The sequence below is a fragment of the Dasypus novemcinctus genome, chromosome 6, assembly GCF_030445035.2.
Source record: "Dasypus novemcinctus isolate mDasNov1 chromosome 6, mDasNov1.1.hap2, whole genome shotgun sequence".
Lineage (NCBI taxonomy): Eukaryota > Metazoa > Chordata > Mammalia > Cingulata > Dasypodidae > Dasypus > Dasypus novemcinctus.
The window spans coordinates 107,153,312-107,165,496 of NC_080678.1; the positions used below are offsets into that span (position 1 = coordinate 107,153,312).

Genomic DNA, 12,185 nt, shown 5'->3' on the forward strand with positions numbered 1-12,185 from the left:
AGCTACCTCTGGGTCAGACAAAGATTCACCCAACCGGGCACCTTTCAAAGTATCAGGTTCATAAGTGAAAGACCTAAAATTGGTTTTCCTCAGCTGAGATGCAGCTGCAGTGTCCTTGACAAAGTTTTAAACAAGAATAATCAGGGAGAAGATGTGGTTCAACCGATTGGGCACCTCCCTCCCACAAGGGAGGTCCCGGGTTCATTTCCTGGTGCCTCCTAAAAAGAACACGAGCACTCAACGAACAGACACAGAGAGCAGACAGTGACGTAGAAACCACTGGGGGTTAGGGGGTGGGTAGAAAAATAAATAAATAAAATAAATCTTTAAAGAAAAAATAATCAAACTGCTGACGTACCCAAGTAATGATGCTCATTTCCCCCTTTTTGAGTCATTGTAAGGACAGCAGTCTGTCTTTCAAGGGTGAATGGGAGTATCCATTTCCCAGGTAACCGGAGAGTTAAAGCTGAGAGAGAGCGTGCACGGAAAATCTGCAGGGGGCAGCAGGACCAGGAAGCACGCCTGCTGGGCTCCAAGCTCACAGTTTAAACCCTTCTCCCACAACTCTGGGGACCACCTATAAAGTAACAGGCTGAATGAGCAGATTCTGAGAAACGCTCAGCTGTCAATTTTGCCCCCTTACCTGCTCAGAAGGCAAAAATAAGAAAACAGAGGGAAAGCAAAGCATACACAGCCATAAGTAATCATTTGACACTATTAAAATAAAGGCCTTCTCTCACTAACTTTTGTTTCTTTTTTTTTCTGGCATATGAAGAAGGAAAGATGGAAGTCTTGAATTTTGGAAGAAAAAAAATAGCAGTCAGGAAGCTTGCTTTCCCTTATCAGCTAAGCAAAGGTTCCTGGAGGTTTTTGGAAAGGCCTATGTCTGATGAAAGTCACCTTCCTTGGTTCCTCTCCTTTTTTTTTTTTTTTTTTTTTTTAATTTTTTTTATTGACTTTGTAATAATATTACATTAAAAATATATATGTGAGGTCCCATTCAACCCCACCCCCCCACCCCCCCTCTCCCCCCCCCAACAACACTCGTTCCCATCATCATGACACATCCATTGGATTTGGTAAGTACATCTTTGGGCACCTCTGCACCTCATATACATTGGTTCACATCATGGCCCATACTCTCCTCTATTCCATCAAGTGGGCCCTGTGAGGATTTACAATGTCCGGTGATTACCTCTGAAGCACCATCCAGGGCAGCTCCATGTCCCGAAGACGCCTCCACCTCTCATCTCTTCCTGCCTTTCCCCATATTGACATAGAGGTTCCTCTCCTTTTTAGAGCCTCGGGATGGAGGCAGGAGAGGGAGAAGGGAACCGGGCAGGGGGGTGAGGGGGGGAGGTTTCCAAGACCTTCAACTTGGCCCCAGGGCCTGAGGTGAGAACACCTCTCCATCCTGCCTCTCCATCACTGAACACAAGTCCTGCTTCCTGCTGTCATCTGGCCAGCCACGAGACAGTGTGCCACCCAGGAAGCCCAGCAGGAGGGCCCTCAGCAGGGTCTGGGGAGCTGGGCCACAGCGCACACCCCGGAGGGTGGAGGATGGACTGGGACCAGCTCCAGGAGCCCCCACCACCATGCAAGGATCATCAGGGCACACGGTCACGATCAACGGATGCGGCCCAGCCTGACCTGCACCCCAGAGGTGGGCACAGAGGCGCCAGCCACAGCATCTGCAGCAACAGCAGCAGCAAGCTCCCCTCTTCTCTGCCTGCTCCACACAGCGAGTGTCCCCGGCATGAGGACACAACCGAGAGGGCACAGGGAGCCTGAGCAGCCACTGCCTCTGCCCTGGAATAAACCTCTGAGAGCACGAGAGGACACGACGGGCAGGAAGCAGCTCCTGGAAAGGCACAGCACCGGCTCCCTCCAGCTCCAGCGCCCCAGCAGTGCTCCATGTCCCCTTCTCAGCAAGACACAGAAGAGGCAGCTGCCTCCCTCGCACACTGCACCACCCCGTGTCCCCCACAGAGCGCACCAACCACCTCGGGCACAGGCACAGGCTCCGGGGCCAGACGGCCCGGCTCAAACCTGCCACCTTCCAGCTGTGCAACTGGGGCAAGGTGCTTCAGCATTCTGGCCATTTCCTCATCTGTACGAAAGGAAGGAGAGCGGTGGGCTCTGGGGACTCAGTTATGCCGCAACAAGGAGAGACAGGCAGTGCCTTAGATTGGGCACGAGGCAAGAGGGCCATAAAGCCTGCCTCTCCCCGGTAACCTGGCTCTCCTGGCCACCTAGGTATGGCAGGGCACAGCCTCGCCTCTGCGGTGTAGACTGTGAGCTGCTACTAGCTAGTCTTGGCAGATGACCACCAGCCTTCCCTGGAACATGGGGCAGCTTTATGGCTCAAGCTGCTTGAGCCCCTGAGGTGCCTCCTATTACCCCACCCCCAGGACCTGACGGCTCTCCTCCAAATGGGTGTCCCCCCCGCTGCACACCAGCCTCTCGATGTCTGAGTGCAGCCCTGTGCCTCTGCTTTCTTCTCCTTTAGGGAAAGGGGGCCCCCGCACCCCTGCCACCATTCCGCCAGCCATGGCCAATTCCCAGCCATCCCCCTTCTCCCCTCTTGAGCTCCCAATTCCACCATTCCATCAGAACAAATACGGGTGTCCACCATGAGCTTGGCATCGCACCAGGCCCTGCATCTGCTTTCTCACCCAGTCCTCACAGCCATGTGCACGTGGCCTCAGGCAAGGAGCCGGAGGCACCAGAAGAAGTGCCCGTGCTCTGGACAGGACACTGCCCCCGGGACTCAGATGCCCCCGAGTATTGACCAGATGCTCACTGAACACCATTCCAGGTACACGGGATGCAGCAAAGAACAAGATGGACAAAGTCTCCGCCCTCATGGAGCTCACATTGGCGGGAGGCGGGTGGTCAGCAAAGTAAACCAATCAACAAATATAAACTGTATCAGGTGATAAGTGCTATGGAGAAAAATGCAGCAGGGTGCCTGCTGTAGGGAGGAGAGGTGGCTGTTTTGTCCAAAGGTCAGGGAAGCTGCTCTAAGAAAGTCACATTTAAGCAGAGACCTTAGGAAAATATGGAGCAGGAAGCAGATGTGGCTAAAGTGATTGGGTTCCGTCTATCAAACAGAAGGTCCAGGGTTCGAGTCCCAGGTCCTCCCGGTGAAGGTGAGCTCGCCTGAGTGGAGTGCTGGCCCATGTGGAGGGCTGGTGCAGCAAGATGACACAACAAAAAGAGACACAGAGAAGAGACAATAAGAGATGCACAGACCAGGGAGCTGAGGTGGCACAAGAGACAGAGCACCTCTCTCTCACTGCAGAAGGTCCCTGGATCGGTTCCCAGTGCCATCTAAAGAGAAGACAAGCAGACACAGAAGAACACACAGTGAATGGACACAGAAAGCAAATGCAAGCACAAAACAATGAAGGGGGTGGGGTATAGAAATAAATAAATAAATCTTAAGGGGAAAAAAGAAAATGCAGAATGCTGGAGAAATGTCCTTTCAGGCAGAGGGAAAGCAAGTGCAAAGTCTGGGGCAAGACTGTGCTTGATGAGTTCCAGAAACAGCAAGGAGGCCAGTAGATCTGGGTGGAGTGCAGAAGTGAGAGGGGCAGCAGAAGCTGGCTCCTGCAGGGCCTGTCCACCCCAGGGAGGATATTGGGTTTTATCCCAAATGAGATGGGAAACCTTGGGAAGGTCCTGAGTGGAAGACAGACACAGTCTGCCTTACATTACCTTAAGATCACCAGACACTGCGCTGAACACCGTCCACAGGTCGGGCAGGTGGAAACCAGTTAGGGAGCAACTGCAGCCATCCAGGGGAGCGACACTGGCGCTCAGACCAGGCTGGCAGGAGTGAGCTGGAGCAAAGTGGCTGGTGGGCAGGGATATTCTGGACGGGGAATAAATGGGGAAACCTGTCAGAGAACAGGCAGGAGGGGCAAAAACAAGGCGCTGGCGTGTGGCCAGGCTGCATCTGAGATGTCTACAGACTCACGAGCGGAGCCATGAGGGAGGCCCTGGGATGGACCAGTCTGAAGTTCAGGGGTGAGGTGAGCATCAGAGAAATAAGCTGGGAATTATGTCAGAATATGCTTAGTATATGAAAGTGATTAAAATGGGGAATTTAGGTTGTGTGTATGTTAACAGAGTAAATAAACAAATAAATAAATAAAAGAACTGTATAGCACAAAGAGTGAACCCTAATGTAAACCATGGACTATAATTAACAGTAGCATTGTAATAATATTGTTTTACCAGTTGTAACAAAGGTACCACACTCATGCAAAATTTTAATGAGAGGGACAGGCATGATTATATGGAAACTTGGAACTTTGTGCATGATTCTTCTGTAAACCTATAACTGCTTTAATTGAAAAAAAAAAGAGTGAAAAAAAGAAAGAAAAAGGTAACAAGAGTTGATGGGATCACCTAAGGAGGATAGAGGAGGATAGAGGAGAGGTCCAAGGACCAAAGCCTCAACATTTGAGGGTGGGGGATAAGAGGAACCAACAAAGATGACAGAGGAGGAGTGGGCAGTGGCATAGGAGGAAAGTCACAAGTCCAAGTAAAGACACTGAGCACAATAGCATGTACTCTTGATGCTTAGAGTGACCTGCTATGCCCAGGCTGCTTAATAGCGAAGGTGAGAAAGATAAGCCACTCACTCCTGACCCAAACTGTACCAGCACTCCACCTATCTCCTGAATTTGCATAGCAAGGAGACTGGTGGAGGTGAATCAGAGACCTCTTTAGGGAGAGCCTACAAGGTACACTGGGCATCTTACATGTTATGGCTGAAGGCTTGAAGTTACACTCCCAACTCCTAGTAGCTGCTAACACTGAGTACTTATTGCAGAAAAGGCACTATTTATATGGATAATTTCAGTGAATCCTACCAGACACATACTATTATCAGCTCATCTTCTAGATGGTGAAATGTAGGCTCAGGGGGAATAAACAACTTGCCCCAAGGCCACAAAGCTAGTAAGTGAGTCCAGATTCAAACATGACCCATCCACTGACCCTATCCTAACTCACCAGTCCCCCGCCCCAGTGGACAGCACAGGATGAGAGCAGCCATCCCCCTGCTCCATGAAGACACTCAGGAGAGCACCTGAGAGCTACCAACTGCTGGATCACTGACAAGGGGGGTGCTGCCAGGAAGTGGCCTGGGGGCCATCTTTCAACTCTGCAGCCAAGGTTATCCTTTCCAACAGTGGGAAGGAAGGAAGAAGCAAGAGAAATGGGTTTCTGACTCCCTGCTGCACATCCTCAGCCGCAAGCCTTCTCCTCTGGTCCTGGCTTTGGTCCCCACCGCTTGACCCTGTCACTCATCCCACCATCAACTTCTCCAGGGCCACCCAGGAAAGACCAGTCCAATCTATGAAACAAGCTAGAGAAATATCTCTGGGTTAGAAGGCAGCAGGCAATGGAATGGGCCAATGGGGTTTCGAGAACCTGTTCATGACACCAGTGCCTGGACTAGAAGGCAAAAGAAGTGCAAGAGGCCTCTGTGGAAGACGGTTTGGTGGTACCTCAAGAAGGTGAATACAGAGCTGCCATATGATCCAGCAATCTTGTTACTAGGAGGATATTCAGAAGAACTGAAAGCAAGGACACAAACTGACATTTGTACACCTATGTTCAGAGCAGCATTATTCACAATTGTTTAAATATGGAAACAAACTGAGTGTCCATCAAGCAGTGAATGAATAAACAAAATGTGTATATACATACAATGGAATACTATTCAGCTGTAGGAAGAAACAAAGTTGGGATGCATATGGCAACATGCATGAACCTAGAGGATGTTAAGTTGAGTGAAATAAGCCAGACACAAAAGGACCAATATTGCATGGTCTCACTAACATGAACTAAATACAATGAGTAAACTCATAGAGGTGAACTCTAGAGTATGGGTTATAGGAAACAGAAGATGGGTTTAGAATGGGAGCTGATGCTTAATGTATGCAGCATTATTAAAATGAACAGAATTGATGGCAACACTTTACAGAGAGTTTAACTACCATGGCTGATTTATAAATGTGATTGGGGCTGAAAGGGGTACTATGTGGAAGTAAATGCCACTTGAATAGAAACCAGACAGTAATCCAGGGCATGTATAACAGTGATTTCAGTGGTAGATGAAGATTGTGTTTGACAGCATAAATATAAAAATGCTCTTCTTTTATATAGTGCTAAGAATATGGTGATATGCTGGAAAATTACAACTAATGTAATTTGTGGACAATAGTTAACAGTAATATTATAATATTTTGCAGCAATGGCAAGAAGATATTTCAATACTAAGGGACACAATAGGGGGAGATAAGAGGCTATGAGATTTTTCCTTTTGGAGTAATGAAAATGTTCTAAAATTGACTGAAGTGATGACAGCACAGTTCTGATGAAAACGAGAGCCACTGAGTGTGCACTTTGAATGGACTGTATAGAGTATGGGACTGTATCACACAGTGAATTCTGTGGTAGATGACAGACCTTGATTAACAGGACAAATATGAGAACATTTTCTCCTGAATGATTAACAAATATAATATTAATACAGGGTGTTGATAATTGATTAGGATGGAGGGAAAATATACCAAGTGTAAGATAGGGGCTATATTAGCAGTAATATTTTGACGATGCTCTTTCACAGTCTATAACGAATGTTTCACAGCAATGCAAAGTGCTGGGGGTGAGGAGATGCAAAGGAGCCTTGTATGAGGACATGCATGTTTGTTTTGTCAATTCACAAATGCTACTGTGCATTTATGGTTTATGTGTGTTCATATATGAATGATATACTTAAATACATTTTTATTTTAAAAACTGCAAAAGGTGACTCTCCCCACTGTCTCCTTAATGCCACACCACCCCTCCAAGTGGTCATTTTCCATTCATCTCAGTTCAGGGGAAGCCAGGGAGCAGCTGGAGGGAATGGAGACCCTGGGAACAGCTCAAGTCCCAAGGCCTGAGCTGGAAGGTGGGGGCAGGACATGACACGCCAGGTGCAGTCAAAGGTCAGGGTTCATTCAAGGAGGTGCCAAAAGGTCACTCACAGGTGATTTCAGTCCACAAAGGTGGAGGAGGGGGAGATACAAAGGAAAGGTCGTGTCTTCATCAGCAACCCTTCTTATCCCAATACCGGCAACGCCAGCGATGGGCTGCTCGGTTCCTTGCCACCTTCCTCGTAGACTTTGTGGGGCACCTTGAAAAGTCCTCCAAGCCTGGGCCCCCAGGAGCAGCAAGGCATGGTGAATCCCTCCCCTACCACAGTATTCCTGCTGAATTTGAACATTTCAGGACCCCTGCACCAGGTGGGGGAGGCACAAAGTAACTGTACAGTGGTGACGGGACAGGCCAGGGGACAGATGTACCTGGGCTCTCCCTGGCTTAGCCACCTACCAATCAGGGGACCACAGACATGAGCGTCAGTTTCCTCATCTCTCCACGGAGGCTAAACAGTCTTTATCTGCATTTCAGGGGGGTTGTGCCCAGGACATGTGATAACAGATGCCACAGTGCTTTGTGACTGGAAAGGAACTCCTGACGAATGTTACAGCTAATGTGTGCAGGTGTCCCGAGTATCACCCTCTCCCAGAGGGCACTGTGTGCCTTTTCCAGTCCCCTTTGCTCCTCTACTTTCACCATTAGCCAATTTGCTTCCAGAAGCTACTCCTCATTTCCTCTACTCATATTTAAAACACACACACAAACAAGAAGGAAAATAAATACAAAAACAAGAGTTTTACATCCTCTCTCTCTCTGTTACCTACTGGTCATTCCAAATCCTTGAGCCCTGAGAGTACCTCAAGCCCCACCTAGTTTTGCACAATCCTACAGTGAATTTGCTTCCTACAGGCCAGTGCCCCAGCTCCTCAGTCTTGGAATTCAAGAATGCCAGAGGCTTTTGAGCACAGGACGGAGCCAGCAGGGGTGACCTCCAGCAGCCAGGAGCAGAAAAGACTGCTCTCTGCTTCCACAGGAACAGGGGAGCAGTTGGGATGTTCTGGCAAGAGCTCCCCTGAATCCCTGGTCTTGGGGGAGTTGAGGAGGGAAGGCACAAGAGATTGTGCAGAGGTGGGGGAGTGAGGTCACGGAGACACTGGGTGGGGAGTACAGGAGGGTGCTGGGGTTTCTGGTTGGGGTGTCCACTTCATAGAGGCAGGGCACCCAAAAGGGAAGAGCTACCTAGGCAAGAGGAGAGAGTGTGAGACACACCAGGTGGCAGGCGCTGAAGAACGCCTCCACAAAGGTGGTCAGCCAATGCAGGAACTGGAGGCTGGGCCGGGGAGGGCGTTCCCAGCCAGCACCGCCTATTTGGGGGTCATCCCAGGGAGCCTGCAGGGTGAGTGGCAAGCCCAGAGCCACGGCCTGACCACGTGAAGTCCTTGGATAAGGAGAGTGGAGGGGAGAAGTGGGAGGGGAGGAGAGGAATGGAGGAGGGGGAGGGAGGGAAGGGCCTGCTCCAGGACTTAGGAAACAGTCGTGAGAGAAGTGCGGTTCTAGGCATACACAGGGCAGAACCTGGGAAATATCACCTATGAGGACAGGAGAAGCAAGAAGGCTTTCTGGAAAAGACACAAAGGAGACACAAATTGGACACTCAGGGAGGCAGGAGCGGTGTTCCACAGGGGGAAGGAGGCGCTGGCCTGCCACGGGGAATGTGGAGGGCGGATGTGAAAGGAAAGGAAACCAAGTCTTTGATCTGGTCGTTTGGGGGCCAGGCAGCAGCAGTAAATACAGAGCAGGAGGCCACACTGAGGCCCTGCGGGTAAGGGGCCCCTGGTGGATGGATTCATTCCTGAGGTCTGCCCTGGGCCAGAAGAGGAAGCTCCTGGGCCCACCGCGGGGGGTTCAAAGAGCAGGTGTGCCTCCCAGAGCTCCACTTCACGGGGCTTACTTCTTAGCAGGCTTACTAATACCAATTGCTGACGTGAATTAAACTCCAAAACCCAATCTGCTTCTCTAACATTCTTGAAGAGACTGGGATTGGAAGAGCCTTCAGGGAAAACTGAAAGGACCATTCTCCTCCTCCATCTAGTCTTTCTTTAAGGCCCCTGGGTCTTTCCGGGAGGCCTAAGGCAGATGGCTTTCCAACCCAAGAGGAGCCTTAGGATACTAGAGAGGGTCCGCTCCCGAAACCACGGGCATCTGTCACGTTTTCCAAAAAGGACAGCTGCACACACGCACATGCAGAAACCCACTTCCATATGAAATGTACACCAAAAGCAGGGCTGAGGAGTTTCTACAGTGGACTCTGGCCTGCAGACCCATGGCACCAGCCCACTCAACGAGGCAGTGTTCACGCGGGTAACCTGCCGGCCGGGTCCTCCCCGCACCAAAGAAAGATGAACCACCACGAGTATTCTCCTTGGTCAAATCCAGGAACAAAGCTCTCTGTCATGTTCTGGTTTCACAGCTACATTTCCGTGAGTCCAAGCACTCACATTTACCTTCAACTTGACTGCAATTTTATATTCACTCCAATGCTCAGAAAACAGACCCACGATCACTCTTGTCTGAGCTGCAGAGAGGAGCCCCTCCCCAAGGCAAAATCTGGGCACGCACTGCAGTCTCTCAATTGCCACAAGTCAACCACAGGAAATGGGGGAGGAGATCAGAGAAGTGTTTCACATGTACAAAAGGATGTGGGTTATCCTTCACACTGGCCTCCCTCAAGAGAAAAAGTTGATTTGAGTAAAAAGAGAAAATATTTCACTATTTTGTGCATAGGGCAAAAACCAAAATTTCTTATCCCCCCAAAACCAAAGAGTACACCAAATGACAGCAAAATGCACCAACCCCAAAGATGTGAGCTTCCTTTTTCCCCACCCCCCCCCCACTATACCGAGTGCAGATGCCATGCCTGGCTCACTGATGGATCACTGTGCTTGCTCTCTCTAGCTACTGCACCAGCTCAGTAAGGAGTGCAGAGGAAGTTTGGATCCAGGCTTTCTTTTTTTTTTTTTAAAGATTTATTTTTTATTCATTTCTCCCTGCCACTCCCATCCCCAGTTGTCTGCTCTCTGTGTCCATTCACTGTGTGCTCTTCTGTGACTGCTTCTATCCTTATCAGCAGCACCGGGAATCTGTCTCTTTTTGTTGCATCATCTTGCTGAGTCAGCTCTCCGTTGTGTGTGGCACCATTCCTGGGCAGGCTGCACTTTCTGTCACGCTGGGCGGCTCTCCCTATGGGGTGCACTCCCTGTGCATGGGGCTCCCCTATGTGGGGGACACCCCTGCATGGCAGGGCACTCCTTGTGTGCATCAGCACTGCACATGGGCCAGCTCCACATGGGTCAAGGAGGCCAGGGGTTTGAACCTCAGACCTCCCATGTGGTAGGCAGACGCCCCATCCACTGGGCCAAGTCCACCTCCCCAGGCTTTCTTTTAAACTTCAGCCTCCTAAGAGCTTAAGGAGGTCCATATCCCTGACATTTCACAGATGTCCAGAGGAGGACAACTTAAGCTAGGTCACACAGCAAAGGTGGTGACAGCACCAAGAACTCCCAGTCCACAAGCCAACCTACAACTCTGCCGGAAGGGGCTGAAGGCAGAAGACACCAGCACCTGCAGTTAAAGCAGCTGTGCAGCGTGGCCCAAAGCAGCCTGCGGGCGTCCTTGCTAAGCTTTCTCTGCCTGCTGTGGGACTCGAGGGGGAGGGACAGTCGGTCAGTTTGGCTTCTGGCCATCAGCCCCCAAACCTGGCCCCTCATCAGAATCATCCAACTGCTCTTTGAAAATGCCAAGTCCGGGGCCCTTTCCTACATCCAAGAATCAGCACATCCAGGAGTGCAGCCCGGGAATCCAGCTTCTGAAGGTGCTCTCCAGGCGATGCTGATGGGCCACCCAGTTTGGGAGTCCCCGTCCTGGCTGCACATGCCCCACAGCTACCCATGACCTCAGGGCCTCCTAAAACCCTACACTGCCCCTGGGTCCCCCAAGACCACCCTCAGAGGCCACCCATGCCACAACTCGGGCCCTATATCTGATGAAAACCAATCCAGACTTTGCCCACAGTGAGAGCAGGGGACTCTAGCCATGAAAATCATTAACTTACTTAAAACTCCCAGCACTCCAGCGCAGGAAATATTCAGAGTACCCATTTTACAGACACAAACCTGAGGTTCAGAGACCTTCAGGTAGACTTGAAACAAGATGTATCCACCTCCAGAGCCCAGCACCCTTAAATGCCACTAAGGCCTAACGCCTCCTCCCCGCCAACCTCAACGGCACCTCCTGCCCACAGCACGTAGACTGCTCTGCCTTCCCCATTCTGGAACCCCCGGCAAATAACTGAAGGAATCCCAGGCTTTCTACCATGTATATTTCTGGAATATTTTTCTGTCTTCTCTTTTTTAAATGAACATTGCATTGCTCTGGCAATAAAAATTTAAGAAAAAGTTAACAAGATTATGGGATTCTATAGAATCTCCTTCCCATAGGCAAGTAAATGATTAAAAGGGATATCTTTTAAAAGAATCTTCAGAAGAAAACAGAGGGAAAAAAAATACAGGCAGCCTTTGCCAGTGTACCATCAGCAAAGATGAGATAAGGAGCTCATGGGGCAGAAGAAAGACTGACACAGCCAGTGAGCCCAGCCAAGCCATCTCCAGAAAATATCTATTTTTACAAGGACATTTCAGAAAAGCAAAGAGGAGACCTGAGGGGCAGACCGGCAGGCTCCAAAGTGCTTGAAACAGCAGCAGCAGTGGAGGCGGCCACCCACGGCCGGCCGGCCACTTTCATCTGAAAAATCCAGATCTGGTGGTAGACAGACCATCAGCGTCCAGCCCGACAGAGCCCCAACTTTCCTACTTCCCACAGCCTGCTAGCAGCCTGCTTCCTCACTTAAATGGAAACCATCAGGCGTGGCTTTGTGCAAACATGCAAGTTTTTCTCTGGGGCAAACATTCTGAGTCTACGAACTGTTCTTGCATTTTCCAAGCTTCTCAGTCTTCAGTGACAGCATCAAAGAGGAGAGAGGAGGGTGAGGTGGGCACCAGAGAGCAAAGCAAACATGAAGCGCAGGGAGATCCAAATGGGTTTCAGGCAGGAAAACACAGTAGGAGTCTGCCAGCTCGGCTGCTCCCCAGCGAGGGTCAGCAGCGCCCTCCTCTCCCAGCACCCCGCCGGCCCATCCCATCTGTAGTAGAGAGACTTCCCTCCACGGGACCTGAGAGGTCTGGGAG

The 12,185-nt window shown here is 50.3% G+C and overlaps 1 protein-coding gene across 1 annotated transcript in view; it reads right to left on the minus strand.

The window, feature by feature from the left end:
* LOC131278920 (disks large homolog 5-like) overlaps positions 1-7,243 on the minus strand; it is a 76,957-nt gene extending 69,714 nt beyond the window's left edge. The window contains 1 exon segment of the mRNA XM_058299557.1: positions 7,136-7,243. Coding sequence (XP_058155540.1) covers positions 7,136-7,243 — 108 coding nt within the window.
* Between the last annotated feature and the right edge of the window lie 4,942 nt (positions 7,244-12,185).